The sequence below is a fragment of the Acomys minous genome, assembly GCF_964271855.1.
Source record: "Acomys minous genome assembly, chromosome: 5".
In the NCBI taxonomy this organism is placed as follows: domain Eukaryota; kingdom Metazoa; phylum Chordata; class Mammalia; order Rodentia; family Muridae; genus Acomys; species Acomys minous.
In genome coordinates this window covers 109,331,473-109,348,437 of record NC_140494.1, presented here as the reverse complement: position 1 = coordinate 109,348,437, position 16,965 = coordinate 109,331,473, and the positions used below count along the sequence as shown (strand labels likewise).

The 16,965-nt window shown below is 44.3% G+C and overlaps 1 protein-coding gene across 18 annotated transcripts in view; it reads left to right on the top strand.

Annotated features, from left to right (window-relative positions):
* Positions 1 to 16,965, top strand: part of NCAM1 (neural cell adhesion molecule 1) — a 294,929-nt gene that overhangs the window by 232,619 nt on the left and 45,345 nt on the right. For 9 of the 18 annotated variants that reach the window (XM_084781343.1, XM_084781333.1, XM_084781345.1 and 6 more), the window contains exons 5-9: positions 65 to 202; positions 1,284 to 1,401; positions 1,865 to 2,037; positions 10,237 to 10,379; positions 16,283 to 16,312. In XM_084781343.1, the coding sequence (XP_084637469.1) occupies positions 65 to 202; positions 1,284 to 1,401; positions 1,865 to 2,037; positions 10,237 to 10,379; positions 16,283 to 16,312 (602 nt within the window). The remainder of the gene's footprint in view (positions 1 to 64; positions 203 to 1,283; positions 1,402 to 1,864; positions 2,038 to 10,236; positions 10,380 to 16,282; positions 16,313 to 16,965) is intronic. The other 9 variants (XM_084781347.1, XM_084781346.1, XM_084781349.1 and 6 more) reach the window with 1 other exon arrangement.

Sequence of the window (16,965 nt, the reverse complement as noted above, 5' to 3'; positions counted from 1 at the left end):
TTGCTTGCCTGGCTGTAGAGTTCTCAGACTGACCTTGGATGAACCCACCTCTTTTCTCTTCTAGTGCGATTTATAGTCCTGTCCAACAACTACCTGCAGATCCGGGGCATCAAGAAGACAGATGAGGGCACTTACCGATGTGAGGGCAGGATCCTGGCCCGTGGGGAGATCAACTTCAAGGACATTCAGGTCATTGTGAATGGTGAGGGTTCTGCCCTTCCTGTTCCCTCCATTGCTACAACCAGGGCTTGCTTGGGACCTTCTCTTCCAGATCCTTCGGGTGTAGGCCTGTTCCATCATGTCTTTCCTGCACTACAGGAGAATCTCTTCCTCACCCACACAAGCTCTGGGAGGGGGACATTTTCTTGTCAACTCACTAGTCTTTGGTGTCTCCCCTCAGTTGTACCTATTAAATGCCCTCTGTTGTCTAAGCAGGACTAGTAACTCCCCATTCTATTAATAAATCCTTCTTTATCCCCAGTGTCCTTGATGTCCCCATCATTAGGAAGTTAGTTCCCTTGGTTTGGTGGGCAGAAAAAAGAAATACTGCAATCAATTCAGGTCTCAGAATAGTCGGCCTCGTGGTCTGTGGGCTTATTAATCTTAATTTGCAGTGTCAAATAAACACACCCATCTCATCGATCTGACATTTGCAGGATGTTTACAGGAAATTATAATGTCAGTGCTAAGAAAATAAGTAAATCACATTTGAATTGTTTTGGTTATTGATATGTGCTTCCTTGCCAAACTTTCCCTCTCTCGTTCCTTCAGTGGGAGCACTTTGTGCACAGAGTTGTTTATGACAGTTGCAGACAAATGTCACTCTGCTGAGCCGGTGTCTTTCGGAAGCGCATACCAACTTGACACCCATCAGGAGGTGCACCTTCTAACTTTTGCCAGTATGGAGGGCGGAGCCTCCTTTTAACATTAAGTCCCACCAATCCTCGTAGTTACGTAGTATATATTGATTGAGAAAATATATCACAACAAATAGCCACTGTAAATCAAATACCACATGGACCTGAGTTAAGACTCAATATAGGGGCTGAACTCTTAAAAACAGTAATGCACGATTGTGGGCAAGTTTTTGTTCATTTCACATTAATTATTTAGAGTGCCACGTGAGTTTAGATCCCTTACACTAAAACTGTAGATGCCCAGGACTTTCAACCCCCAGATGGTGACACTGTGACCCGTGGGCCTCCAAATGCCTCTACTCAGAGCCATCCATTGGGTTCTTTTAAGTTTTGCACAACTACCCCTGACATCCTTCTTTCCTTCAGTACCACCCACCGTCCAGGCCAGACAGAGCATCGTGAATGCCACTGCCAACCTGGGCCAATCTGTCACCTTGGTGTGTGATGCTGATGGCTTCCCAGAGCCTACCATGAGCTGGACAAAGTAAGAAACTGACTTGTGCCTTGTGTCATGGGTGGGCGAGAGGAGAAGGGAACCCATAGAACCCACTGCCTGTGGGCTTTTCAGTAGCATGAGTATGGAGTTCCTAAAATACCAGGGTGATGAATGGTTCTTTCCTGGGAAGGTCTCCTCCTCCACGTTTTATATTATTCTTCCTTTTTTTTTTTTTTCCAGTCTTGTGAGGGCAGGGACAGATGTGCCTTTCGGTGCTGGTTCTATGAAATCTTTCTGAGTTCTTTTGATAGCCTTTGCACGGATTCAAAAGATTGAGGTGGGGTATAAAAAAAAAAGCATATAAAAGGAAGTGCTACTCAGAAGTCTTTCCCTTGTATGTAGACTGAGCCTGTCTCATAAGTAGTCCGCATTCTGCGGAAACTGATCGCAAATGAACCCCCTTAACCCCCACGCTCAGAATCACCACCGTTTGCATCTCCGCTCTGTGTAGGGATGGGGAACCCATAGAGAATGAGGAGGAAGATGACGAGAAGCACATCTTCAGTGACGACAGTTCTGAGCTGACCATCACAAATGTGGACAAAAATGACGAGGCTGAGTACGTGTGCATTGCTGAGAACAAGGCCGGCGAGCAGGACGCCTCCATCCACCTCAAGGTCTTTGGTAGGTACAGTGGAGTGTGGGGTCAGGGCCACTGTTTGGCTAAAATTCCTCTGACTTGGCATGTTCTATCCATCAGAAAGGTGTGCCCACACTGCTGTGGCATGCATCCTTGAGGCGACCATTTGCTGCCTGCTGTGACACCTAAGCCCCAGTCCAGGAAACCAATCAGGCCTCTTTAATAACACACAACCTCCTAGCTGGCCTCCTGGCTCCTCACCTTGGCTCCCTTCAGTCTTGTCTATCTCATGGCAGCCAGAATGCCATCCATGGCAGTCTTCTTTCCAGGATCCCTGTTGCAACGAAAGTCAACGCCAGCCTGACCCCAAGGCCCAGTGTACCCTACCTCCTGCCTGGTCCTCTAGCCCCAGCTTTCCCTTCCTCTGCTCCCGCGGAGAAGGCTCTCCAGTCGTGCCCGCCTCCTTTCTGTCTCTGCCTCAGAGCTAATTCCCTGTCTCAGAGACATTGCTTTTGAGACTATTCTGCCAGGACTCTCGTTTCCCTAAGATCTGAGCAGTCTTCTTCTTCTTCTTCTTCTTCTTCTTCTTCTTCTTCTTCTTCTTCTTCTTCTTCTTCTTCTTCTTCTTGTCATCGTGCAGATTTCAGCTCAAGGGCAGCTTCCCTGTGAACTCTTCCTCAGCAGTCTGCTGTTGCCTCTCCCTATGCCAGCTACTGCCCTCCAGGCCGCCATCAGGACTTCCTACTCCTCTTGACCTGTTTGTTTGGAGGGGGGGGATTGTTTATCTCTGTCAGCATTCAAAGTGTACTGGGAGCACACTAGCTGTCTTAGATACTCCTTTCTCCCTGGTCCTCTAAACAGCTCCAGGCGCACTCACGGTCCCTTAGTACATATCAGTACCTGGCCGGTGGCCTCATCTTTTTTTGCCCCAACTCCTGGCTTGTGTGCCACTGTAATAGAAAGTCACAGGAAAGGCTTCCATGTCACCATCTGCTTTGTCTTTGTAAATCAGAATTAAAATGCATTTCTGGCCTGCTTGTGCAAAATGGAATTTATGGCAAAGAAAGGTGTACCCTAGGGGCTCTCAAATGGTCCCTGTTTATCTTTCTGAAAGGTACAGTTGAAGTGCTTCATTGTAGAGCATGCTGGTTAGCATGAGGCTGGAGAAACCTCTCTGGTCCCTGTCCCTCCCAGCTGTTAAAATGTACACCTAGGAGCCAGGGTTGGGATCTGCTTGTTTAGCCTGATGGAGAGAACTCTATGCAAATGTGCTGTTGAAAATCAGGTGCTTTTATGCCGATGACCCTGATCATCACAGATGAGTATCTTCTGTTCTTTGATGACAGCTGGGTCTACAAATAGGTCATGAGAAAAAAAACATTAAACTTCATGAAAAACATGAGCATGTGTACATATATGGCGTAGATGTGTGTGCAACTGAACATGTATGTCCATGAGGATGCAAACCGAAGGTTAGCCTCAGGTGTCATTGCTAACGTGCCATCCCCTTGTTTGGGAAGACAGTGGTCTCATTAAGCTGGTACCTGCTAGTACAGCTAGGCTAGCTAGCAGAAAGCTCCAGGGATCTGCCTGTCTTCATCTCCCCATGCTGGAACTACAAGTGCAGCCGACCAAACCCAGAGTTTTGATTTTAAAAAAAAAATGTGGGTCTGAGGTTCAGGCTAAGATCATCAGGTTTGCAAAGCAAACACTTCACTGAGTGAGCTGACTTCCTAACCCATAAAAGCCCAGTATTGATGCTGTTTTCTCTCTACTTCAGATTAATCTCCCCCACCCCCATCATTCTGTCTTCTAGGTTATTCGTTAATTTATCCCTTCATTGAATAAATATTGACATCCCTTGCAGTTAGATAGAGTAGCTAGAGAGATAAATAGAAATAGACCCTGAGAACACAAAGATAGAGATAAACATATAAACACACGAAAGAGAATAGATACTATCCATCTGCACTGTCCACTTGAGTGTCTACTGTGTATCTGGCCATTGCCGAGTTTAAAATAAAATTTCATGGAGTCTGTTCCCATCAGTAGATTCACAGGCGTGTATAGATGTCCAACGCTGACATTTTAAATGACAGTTTCCCCCCCATAATGACTCCATAGCAACAGTGTGATGGTGTTTTATAGCAAAAGATTTCCTATCGTGTCCGGCAACAGTCAGTCATCAAAATGATGCACTGCATGAAATATAGAATGGCAGGACAAGTGCTTCAGGCATTACTTGCCCTAGGCAGAGTTGAGGGAAATGCACTGTGTTGCATTTGAGCTGCTGTGGACAGGGACTCTGCCTGATTGGCTCACACATATGCCTTTAGCTCCTAGGACACTTGGCAGGAGGAGGTGAATAGTTGAAGGAACAGCCATGAGTTCATTTGACTGAAGCATGACCCATGTCCTGGGGAGATGATCCTGGGATCAAGTCGGCCTCGCTTGTCTCTGGGAAGCTTTTTAAAGCATTGTCCCCATCAAATGATAACGACAGCAATAGACAGTGGAGAAGGAGCACTTATCCTAGGCCATGCCAGATAGCCACAAATATGTCCTCCCAATCCTCACCACAGCCATTTAAGTGGCTCAGTTATTGCTCCTATTTTGCAAATGTGACAGGGAGCACAGGTACTCTTTAAAGGAGCCACAATGTTGGCTTCTCGGTCCATACCCTGGGATAGCAGTGGTGGCTACATCTCCGTGCAGCCTATCAGCACCTTGTCAACTCTGGGTGGCCTCAGGATGGGTAGGAATGTGAGAGATGTTGTGCTGTCCCTCGACCACCACGCTGCTCGTGGGCTCTCCAGATGTTTTCCACTTTTTACCTGAGAAATTTTTGAAGTTTTAAGAAATCTTTAAACAAAACTATGGTTTTGGTACACATATGATTTTCCACTTACTTAAAAACTGAAAGCACATTTGCATACCAATGAGGCGGGCATGCTTGTTTATTTAATAAAGAATTAGATCTTGGCTGAATATCTGCTATTACAGGACAGAGAATGTCTTCAGTGTTCTTCAGAGTTGCTTGATGTTTTTGTTTTTATAATCATCAAGCCTGAGAACACCACTTTGCATAAATACACAGCACAAAATGGCAGAAATTTGTTTAGGGCCATTTCAGAAATTGTTGGAAATTCTGTCTCCAATCCCAAGCCAAAACTCATTGAATAATTTTTCTGTGAGACTCAAGTCAGCAGCCCAAATAGCAATTTTTAAAATCAAGCATTCTAACACAATACTATCCAAAGACACACTAATTTGATACTTACATGCTGAGGAATGATGGTAGGAAAATATTTGAAGTCGTTGTTTTACATAATTAAGCCATTCTGTTTCCATAAGAGCAGAAAACTTTGCATGTGCAGTAAAAACACTACAATTCATAACATACAATGGTCTTGAATCTGAGCCGAGGCTTTGCAGCCAGTGTTTGTTCACGTTGTGTGGTGGGATGGCATATGCATGCTGAGCGCTAAGAACCAAGGCTGCAGTGAAGTCACACAATCCGACATGGGCGAACACTGCCAGAAGCAACTTAGGATTTTGCATTTGATTTTGAATTAATTTCTGGTCTTTTCATGTCTGGAAACATCTCACAATTGCCAAACATTTTGTCACCTCTGCTTTGCAATTGTGTAACTTCATAGGGTCACAACCCAGCATTAGGAGGCTGCTCTCCAGAACTCACTCAGCTCTAGCGTGGCCAGATGAGAACAGCTCTTGTTACCCTCCCAGGCTCTTTAGGTGGTAATGACTGGCTCAGGCAGGATGGACAGGTACCAAATGAGGGGTTATGTGGGGCCATGGGAAAATGAGCAGAATGGATAAGGCCTAGGAGAAGTGATAAGGAAAAGAGAAATTAAGATGAAGAAACAGGCAAGACAGCATTTGTCTCCCCAGACTTCATCCTAAACGAATACGTACATCCCTACACTCCTGTGAATCTGCATCACACACACACACACACACACCACCACCACCACCACCACCACCACCACCACCACCACCCCCATTATTTTTCCCCAAGGCTGCTAAAATGTCCTCTAGACAGCCCAACAGGGCAAGCAGAGGAGAGATGGCTAGGCTCTTAGAGAGACCGCAAGGAAATCGTGGACCTGTACCAGCTGTATCAAATTCAGAATCAGCATCCTCCACAATGCCACAGGGGAGCTCATCCAGCTTTCCTGAGCCCCTGTCTCTCTCCTTTCCATCTTCTAATCCTCCTTTCCTTCCACCTCCTATTGGTCTCCTCCATCGGTTGAAGCAACTAGTATGAAGTGAGAGAGCCCGGTGAAACGGTGGTTAGAGCATTTTCTTCGCTCTCTATCCCTTGTAGATTGCTGGCATGGGTCATCCCTGAGGTAGATTGAGAAGGTTTGCTCAGCAGCAGGAAACCTTAATGATGTTGAAGAGGAAAGAGGCCTACACCTTGGGTAGCAAAGAGGGGATCAGACCTCTGATGGCTTCAGAACAGGTAGCAGTCAGTGTGTAAAGAACATGACTAAGTGGCACCTGCTCTGCCATATAAGAGCCCTAGTTAGCAGCCTCAGGCTCCTTTCCTTAAGGAGCCGCATTCTATATTGGCTGTGAGGTCCTATCTTCTTCATAGGTCCTTCTGAAAAAGTATCTTTGTCTCTGCAGATAAGGTAAGCCTGTGCTAATGATCTTAGCATCTCATGCAGCCATGGGCTGAGGCAAGTTCTGTGGAAGGCAGAAGTCTTATTTACCTGACTTCTGTAACTGAATGATGGCAAGAGACAGCGAAAGACCACTAGGGGCCTGAGGGAGAAGGTCTCTGGGCTCTTCCTGGACTAGGCACGGGAGTGGGCTGGGCTGGGCTGTTGCTGAGAGGCAGACCGCAGAGGTGTGGACTAGTTTGCAGTCATCACAGGATAGTGAGGAGGGTAGTGGTTCAGATGAGGAATGTCCCCCATGGGCTCCAGCATTTGGGCACCTGGTGCCCAGTTGGTGGGGCTATTGGGGGAGTTTAGAAATTATGGGCCTGCGGTTGGAAGTAAGTCACCGGGGCAGGATCTGAGAGTATATCCTATCCCCTTACCTTGCTCCTAGTTGGCTCTCTCGGCTTGGTTTAAAAATGTGAGCTCTCAGCGTCTTGCTCCTGCTGCTATGCCTAATGCTTCTTGCAATGGGTCCACCATGAAGGTCTCTGTCCCTCTGAAACTGTAGGCCAAACCAAACTCTTCTATGAATTGTCTTGGTGATGGTGTCTTATAACAGTTACAGAGAAGTAGCTCATCCAAAGAGGCATGCAGCCATTGGCGACACTAGGTCTCAGGGAGGCAGAGAGACAGCAGAAGGAAGATGGAAACTCTTGGGCTCCATAAAGTTTAAGTTGGAACAAGAACCATGGGAAGATGAACCTTAGAGAGATCCCCCTGGTGCTAGCAAGGAGTGGGAGGGACTCTTTCACAAGCAAGAGGACTCTGCCTGTGTTCCTATTTGTCCAATACTGTTTTCTATCTCCATGTAATTATTTAGAATATCTTTATTGTATTTTTTTCCTGCTGCTTAGATAAGAATCCTCACACATACACACACACACACACACACACACACACACACACACACACACACACACACACACACACACAAAGGAACTTAGAGGAGAAAAGGGTTTATTTTGGCTTACAGTTCCAAAGGGGATACAGTCTATTGTACCGTTGTATCGTGGTGCATGATGGGAAGGTGTGACATCAGGAGCAGGAGGCCAGCCTAGCAATCAGGAAGCAGAGATCACATCTCATCCACACACAAGAAGTGGACAGGAAACCAGGAGTGAGGCCAGGCTATAAAACCTCAAAGGCTGAGTGATGTACTTCCTCCAGCTAGGTTCTACCTCCTAAAAGTGCCCCAACTTTCCTCCCAACGGTGCCACCAGCAGGGGACCAAGTGCACCAAGGCGTGAGCCTCTGGGGGCATTTCACAGTCAGGTCTGTATACCTGCGGCATTTCACACTCTATTCCTGTGATATCCCAAAGGGTATTCACTGCCTTCCATCCTCTAGTGCTGACAACAGCACTGCTTCCGGGGCCAGGGATCGCATCACCCCTTCCAAAGATCTCTTTGTACCAAAATTCCTCTTTGTAAATAATGTGTTGGCAGCACATTTTTTCCCCAGCACTTTGGAAGGCAAAAGCAAATGGATCTCTGTGAGTCTGAGGTCACGCTGGTCTCAAAGCAAGTTACAGGCTACCCAGTGCTGTATAGTGACACCCTGTAAAATCAACAACAACAACAAAACAAAACAACAAAACAACAAAACAAAACACCACTGTGTTCAATAAAATGTAGAAAAGACCAGGCAGTGGAGGCACACACCTTTAACCTCAGCACTCAGGGAGGCAGAGGCAGTCAGATCTCCGTGAACTCAAGGCCAGCCTGGTCTACAAAGCAAGTCCAGAGTAGTCAAGGCTAAACAGAAAAACCCAGTCTCGGAAAACTCAAAACCAGAAACCAAAAACAAACAAAGAAAAACAAAAAAGAAAGTGTAGAAGTATGTAGGTCCCCTTTTCCTAAACACTTGTACAATATAATCTCTGTAGCCATCTCAGAGACAGAGAGACACATAAACCAGATGCTAACAGATGGCACCTGACTGTTTCACTGGCAGGACAAGATTCTGGGGGGCATGAAAAGGACTATAACACTGTCCAAATCTCAGACTCTTAAGTTACAGTTTCCAGAAATTCAGCTGTCATACAGCTGACTAGCTCCAGCCCCCAAGTCGCTGTTGAGAGAGTCCGACATTCTCTTGTCTTCTGTCCCTTTCCTCTTCATTGGGTCACTTTAGTAGCCCAGAAGAGTCAACTCACATTTTGCCTTGATGTGACTTCACTCCATTTTGCTCTCTAAAATGTATAATTTGATACGGTGTCAGCTGTGACTTCCTACAAGGCATCTTTATCAAGATAAGGCAGAGAGGCATCCTACAGAAGGCTTCGTCCAGAGCTAATGGGATCCATCGTTTCAGCATCACCTTGCCATACTTGGCTAACATTTGTCTGTGTGCCAGCCATGAGAAAACAATCTGCTAAGTGTCCTGTGGTAACTAACTTTGGGAAGCCACTTGAACCATGCAGGTGATTTTTATCTGGAAGTAGACCATTTGTCAGAGATTTTTATTTGTTGAAGCAACATGGGAGACTTCAATTCGTATGTCTTCAGGCCATATTTTCTTAGCTGACTTGCAGTTACTGAGTTTAAATATAAAAGAAATGTAGTGATTTCAAAAGCCACCTGTCATTCTGGCTTCATGTCTCTCTTGCCTCGCCTTTCTCTCTAGCAGTGAAATAAGTTGTGCGTGCAGCCTTATCTTTTCTCTTCTGTGGAATGTCTAGCAATTTCTGACTATAATTGTTTTAAATTAGGAAAATTCAATTTTCTCTAATGTTTTCACATTTAACTCAGCTTTGGAATGCTTGTGTTCCTTACATTACTCCAAACATTTGGAAAATGAACTCAGCTCAGCTCCTTCCTCCCAGCCCTCAGCCTTCCCTGCAACACGCAACCAAAGCTTCCAAAAACAGCTTCTTCTCTAGGTTCCCTCCCTTCTAGAATCCCCCAAGATTAACCTTCTTGGGGTTCTTGGGGTTCAGTGACCACTTCATGACTCTGATGAAACTCCACTCGTGAGCCTCAGTGGCTTATGGGTAAAATCTCAGATGCTGAACTTTGTCCTCTTGTCCCATGAAACAACTCTCCATCTATCTATCTATCTATCTATCTATCTGTCATCTATCTATCTATCTATCTATCTATCTGTCATCTATCTATCTATCTATCTATCTATCTATCTATCTATCTATCGTCCCCATCCTTTTCCCTCTCTTTCTACCTCCTCCTCCCTCTCCTTTTACACCTTGGCTTTCCTTAAATAAATTTTCTGGGCTTAGAATGACTCCATTCCACCCAGATTTGACCCGCTGAAAACCTCATGGCCCAACCCCAAAGCCATTTCCACGTGAAGGCTTGAGCCCAGGTAGCAATCTTCTGCAGCAGGCCTCAAGCACCTTGTTGTCTGTCTATGACAGTCATTTCAATGTTGCCAGAACCACTGGGGATGCAGATGTGGGTCTCCTACTATAGCTAGAGCTGAGACTTACATTTAGTAAATAATAAAACTTTAAAAAGAGGTCCATGCTATCATTTAAACCCTAAGAGCTAAATAACCAATTTAAACTCATCAAAAATGATTTTTTTTTCTTTTCAGCAAAGCCCAAAATCACCTATGTAGAGAATCAGACGGCCATGGAGCTAGAGGAACAAGTCACTCTGACCTGTGAGGCCTCAGGAGACCCCATCCCCTCCATCACCTGGAGAACTTCCACCCGAAATATCAGCAGTGAAGAAAAGGTACAATGTCGCCCAAGAGTTTCAGGGCTATGGAATGCAGACTTGAAGTACCTCAGGCCTACACCATGCCCGGTTCTCTTTGGCACATGGGAAGATGGGATGTGGTCACCCATAGCCGCAGCGGGTCCTGCAACCTCCCTCCTTCCTCCAGCCTGCCTTGCTGTGGTCTACTCAACATCCTCTCACAGTGAGATGGGCACTGCTCCCTGGATAGATGGGCAAGGGTGTGTTGGTAGTGGGCATGGTCAATATAGATGTTCTGGGGAGGAGGCAATAGTGAGTTTTTGGCCCAGGCTTGTGGAGCTGTGAGGAGCCAGGACAAGCAAAATTCTGGGGGCACCAGAGGATGTTTCCATCAGCTCAGGCACACCCAGCAAAGTATCTCTCAGAAACAGCAGGGACCAGAATGACTATTAATTCTCTTCCTCGCGTCTCATATACTCATGCTGTATGGACTCTGTGCACAAAAGCTTGGTTGCCTTTGTGTCTGCCTGTATTCTCGGTCACATCTGGATTCCATTTTGTTCTAAAGGCAAAAATAATTAGCAGTTTCTAGATGATGATGCTTACACCTGGGTTCTGTAATGTGTTTACTGAAGTTTAAGAACGTGGTAGTAAATCCCTGGCAAGTTAGAATGGCTGAGAACATTTAACTTTAAGGCGCAGGGATCTGTAGGCAGCTGGAACACTATCTTTATTGGTGGCAAATATATAAATATTGGGGTGACCATGCCACACCATGCAGCCCTTTGCTAGCAAGTGAGAAACAAGGAAAAAGGGCTGCTTTTCAGAGCAGTGTAGATCTTGTTAGGACAAGCAACACAGCGGAGCACATAGCCCTAAATTCAATCTGAAGCACTACATAAAGAAAAAGAAATGGTTTTATGGCACCTCTACAGTATTATGTTGCATCTCCTGTAGTAATAGGCTTTGTTTTGGTTGGCCAAAGCTTGGTTACCTACTCAGAAGTAATAGCCTTAGCCTTAAAGAGTATGTATAATGGATTGCCTATTGACCGGAATGTCAAACATGATAGATAATGCAGCACTCTTCAGCCTACCTAAAGAAAATCTCTTTAAAAAAAAAACTGAAATAAAGCCAAAAGGGATAGAACTCAGTAGCAGGGCTAAAACTGGAATTTGAGGAAACGATGTCTGCCTCAGTAACAGAAACCAAAGCAGAATCTAAAGGAACAGAAAACGTGATTCCAAACACCCCATTCCTCTTTTTGCAAGTTTTATACCCAGAGTTGAATCTAACTAAACAAAAACTCAACTGAGGAACTGCTAAATATTTTTGAAACACGCATATGCTGTTTGATTTGCAAAAGCCAGCTAAATTAAGAAGTGAGGTGTTTACTTTGATAATATCTTTAATGCACTGGAACTCAATTCCCAGCTAAGATTTTTTTTTTGGGGGCTCCTTTTGTGGTGTTACATGGACAATGTACATTTCAGGGCTTAATTCACATGGCCACCACTTGGCCGGTCTTTCTATATTAGATTTCAAAGTAGATTCATCCAAGTGACCCAGTGTGTATCTCTGACCTACAGCGAAGGACAAAAACATCTATTTCAGATGAACGACGTTTTAAAGTTCTGTATCTTTTCTAGAAATAGCTCAACAGTTAAACTAGACAAGAAGGATTATTAAGATTTGTGCCTGCTTGGGGTTTGTCTTTAATGGGTTGGCACTTCTGGCTCCCACCTATGATTTCATTTTTACTAAATGAGAATAAATAGCTAGGTACTAATATGCGGTCATACTCCCTAAATATTGAGACCGAAGACATCAGAAAAGGCCATTCTCAAGCCCAGTTGGTACTGATTTTTTTTTTAACAACTCAGTTTTCTCTATCGATCATCTGTCTTGATCTGAGATGGCTACTCAAGCCCAGCACAGATTAGATAACAGTGTCTTTTACTGTAGACTAGCTCCAGGCTTGCTTGAAGTGGCATTAACGGATCATGAGTCAGTCAGTGTCAGAACAGTTCTCCAGCTAGGCTCCTGATGTTGCCACATTGCTGTATTCGCCTAACCAAAATCCTAGGTAATAAAATTTGCCACTTCTACCAATTAAATATTGACATCAAAGAAGCTTGGTGCCAGTTTGATCCTGTAGGCGGCTAGAAGTGATGAAACGTGGTCTGTCTGTGAGCAGGCTGAACTCTAGTCCAAGTCATTTTTACTATGGCAACCTCTGCTCACATTCTTTCCCACGTAAAGCTCCATTATATGTAACTATGTTTCGAGACCACCTGTACCATTGAGCTAGAGGAATGGAGGAAAACTATTTATAAAATCAGGATGCTCTGCTAAGCAGGTCACAGGAACACCAGTTTATCTAATGAGTGAGATAAACCCCCTGAGAGTTAAGACCCACAAAACTTCAGGCTAAGAGATAGTTGGAAGATCCCTTTAGGGATTGTGTGGTTCTACCTGGCTTCCTTTCTAGCACCCCTGTCAGGTCACTCAGCCCATCTCTGACACATGATGGCTACGCTACCACAAAGGGCTCTCTTTCCCCGCTACTACTCAGAACCCTCTACCTCTGCCACTTGGAGTCAGAGTCACTGAAAGAAAAGCAGCCAGCCTTGTTCCTTTAACACACACCCAGTTTTCCACTGTTTCTCATATGTCATGATTTCCATAGCCCCCCCCTTTGTCCTATAGCATCACTTTACTAGCACACAATAAAATCTTATCCTTCCCACCCCATAGCCTGAGCCAATCTCAGTAGGATTATCATCTTTATCCAGATACCATCATGTAGTCAAAATAGCATTAGCCCTTGAATCATGTCACATCACAGTCACCTAGAATGTGTAGGTCTATTTATGGACTACATTTAGGCCACTCATCTCCTGCCCTGTTCTCATGAAATTAATTGCTTAGGCAACAATGCAGACTTTTATATGTATTTCATTTGCTTCAGGTTTTTTTTTTCCTCAGCCACAGTCGTTTTGGCTATGTATGATTCTCCCTTCACTGGGATTGTCTTATGCATTGTAAAGTATCTGCCATTTCTCAACCCTCCCTAAATGCCAATTGTGGCCATTTCTGAAACACTCCTTGCTTGGAGAACTACTATTTCAGATCATCTTGCAGTTAGGGTTGACTGACTGTTCATGGGGACTTTACTTACAAGTCTGGAAGTTGAAGTACTTCTGCTCAGATGGCTCCCCTTATGTTATATCTGCATGTTAAAAGTAATGAGGTGGAACAGCCAATGGCGACCCTAGCACTAAGCATGAAGTTCAAGTGCACATAATTCAGCAGCTTTGCCAATGCATCTGTCGCCTCGCATTTGTGTTACCGTTGCTTCCAGACCTGTGTGGATCTCTACTCAAAATATCTGAGTCACTGAGGAAAATATTGACTGGGACAAAGTCCACGTTCAGAGACCTCAGTTTCCTTCCGAGTCAGTGGCTCAGAAAGTGATGTACTCGGTGTCATGGAGCGACAGTGTTCTGTAGTCCTGGTAGCTTTTGTTGGAGATTCAGGTTCCTTCAGCAAGGAGAATAAATGGATCACAGCAACACTGTCTTTCACACCACTGATTGTTTCTAATTCTGCCCTTCTCATTGGAAGGAGGCGGCAGGGATGTAATGACTTCCTAATAGAATCATTCCTCCTTGTAAAAGGGAAATAGGAATGAACTCAAGATGAGTATAGCCAGACCATACCCTTGCTCATGTCTCTGGACTGAGTCTCGTCAACCTGTTAAGCTTTAGCAAGTGCAGTTGGCTCAGGACAGCAACTACTAAGAGCTAAGATGAGTGTGATTGTTTAGGTGATTGAGATCAGTGAGGTAGATCAGATACCCAAAAATTTGTCTACTCCTTAGACAATCACTGCTGTCCCGAGAAAAAGAGAAAGGTGAAAATCTTTATGGGTTAGACTTCACATGCCTGTGGAGGTGTCTGCTACTCGTTAGAAGGTTCACATCTCTGTCATGTCATTCCTCATCCTATACAGGTTCATCTTAAATATTGCCAGGTGTTTGAGTGTTGCTAATCCCAGGCACCATTTACATATTGAGACCCAGGGATTAGGATCTGCATGCTCCATCCCTAAAGGGAAAAAAAAAGGGCATCCATCATTTGCTGTTTGAATGTCTCTGTACTTTTGAGGTGACTCTATAGAAAGGCTATGGGTCTTCACCAGGAAGGAAAAAGAAAGGTGGGGAGCTAATATCAGAAGAGACAAATAGGGCATGTACGAAGCATTTTGTGAGCCTCTGAATCCTTTTGAAGCTCAACCTTTCTTTTCGCTAGGGAGAGTGGACACTAGCCCAGTGCCCACTTCAAGACATCAGGCAATGTTTTGCATAGAGTGATCAGAGCCTGACCTGTTGATGATATGGGCAAGTGTATGTAGAGAGTGCTTAATGTGCATGTAGAAGTGCTTTAACTTACATGCACATAAGCTACTAGATATGTGTATATAACACCAAAAATAAGTATCAAAGCAAAAAAAAGCTAGTAACAGTTGGAGCATAATAATGACAGCCTAATTTATTTCCTAAGTATACAGATCTGAATATCAGGTTGCCTTAAAGGGGCCACACCACTGAACTGTGAGAACCAAGAAAAACGTTTCCTACATTCTATCAGGCACAAGGAGAAGAATCGGGCTACTAGACTTGTGTCCCTAGCAGTAGCTTATTTTAAAAGCCACAGAACACCAGTTACTTGGGACCGAAATACTGAAGAATACAATTTGAAAATAAACAACCATATATGATATAGCCCCATTAAAAAAAAAAGAAAGAAAGAAAAGCCTAGACTGACACAGCCCTGGCATGTGACAAACAAGCTTTCTAGCGTTGTACGTCTGGCCCCCCGTAGCTGACGTATTGGCCCACCATGACTTTGGCCTGTGCATGTTCCTCTGTTCTCACGTCTTCCCTCATCCCAAAATCACGCGATGTAACCCAGCATTTCCATCCCCGTGTCTCACAAAAGTGCCTTGCATTTAATGTTTGCTAATTCATTCACATCCCCTGTTTCTAGCATCTTTTGTGTCCTTTGCCGTCTGAAAATCAGGGACAGTCAGTCAGTCAGGAATGCCCCTCAGTGGGGGGAAAAAAAACCAATATTATTCTGATGTCTGTGACCAGGAGTTTGAAAACAGAGAAGTTACACAGAGTAGACACTCACATGCTGGGCAAAGTAACAAACGGGGACCTGAGCAGAAAGTTCCCCAAAGCCTTATGTGTGTGAGTTTTCCCACTCCCTTATGAGTGGCACGTTGGATAAAGAAGGCCCATGCTTCCATCGAAATGCCATCTGGGACCTTTCCCACTTCAAGCTCTCAAGTGCCACTGTCACCACCCAGCACTCAATACCCTCAGAGCTTCCTGACTCGTAGTCTCAAAGACTTCAAACTCTTACACTCATTGTATCTGTCCACTCCTTGCTCTGTTCTCGCTCTTTTTAATCACTTTTAATTAAATGCATGCTGAGTTGTAAAATGCATGAGCGTTTAATGGCTTTAGTATATGTGTGATCTCTCTAACACATTCAGTAGAGGAAAAAAAATCTACTCTTTAGGTAACCCTAGATTATTTGATAAGAGTGGATAGTGCCCTCAAATATTACAAAGACTATTTAAGATTCTTAGCATAGGAGGAGTTGACTATGTATATATCTGAAAAGTTTAGAATGCCTTCACCTTTGACAAAGACATTTAACATGCGTAAGGTGGTTGGGGGGAGCTGAACATCAGCTAACTTCTAAATTAAGTTTGGGGGGATAATCATATTACTGAAAGGGGCCTTGAAAAAAAAAATTCTGAATTACAAAGGAGCTGCATGTGCACGGAATGCAGTATGAGTTCTCTGAAGCAACATGTGACATTTTACTGCCTTCTTGTTGTGTTTTGTATCTTGTTCTCTCCAGGCTTCGTGGACTCGACCAGAGAAACAAGAGGTATAGCTTGCCTGACCACTAGCCGGTCTCTAGCTCTGAAAGCATTCCAGTTTAACTCACCGTCACAGTTAATAACCAGACTTGCTAACCTAACGAGCACTTTAGTTAGATTAAAGATTAGGCCCATAGCAATAGACGCCATCTAGCAATAGTGTCACTTTTTAGGATGAGCAAGCAAGCTGTGTTGGGAGTGGAGGAGTAAATCTTTATTATTTTCTAAAACGGGAACTTACTCTCTTGCTGGTGCTGGTAAAAAAAAAATCATACCCAGGTAATTATATTGATAGAAATAAATTGCCCAATTCCCAAGCCAGGCATTTTGAAATGAAAAAAAAAATTTTTTTTAAACTCTCATCTGGTGGCTGTGGCTTTGGACCATAAAGTCACAGAGTGAGTGATCTAAAACCCACTCAGCCTTTTCCTTTCCAGCTCAACTCATCTTGTTGCTCACTTACTTGGTAATGACTGGCCTTGGTAAATTATCACATTGCATTTCCTGTCAAAAGCAACCCCCAAGACATCTTTCACCAGTTTCTCCAGATCTGTTCAAAGTATCTGTTATTTTTATGGAGCATTAAATTTGTAAGATTGGAGTTATTTGGCACAAATGGGTTTATGTTTTGTAAAGTCAGTAGCAGTTAGCCTTTGAAATT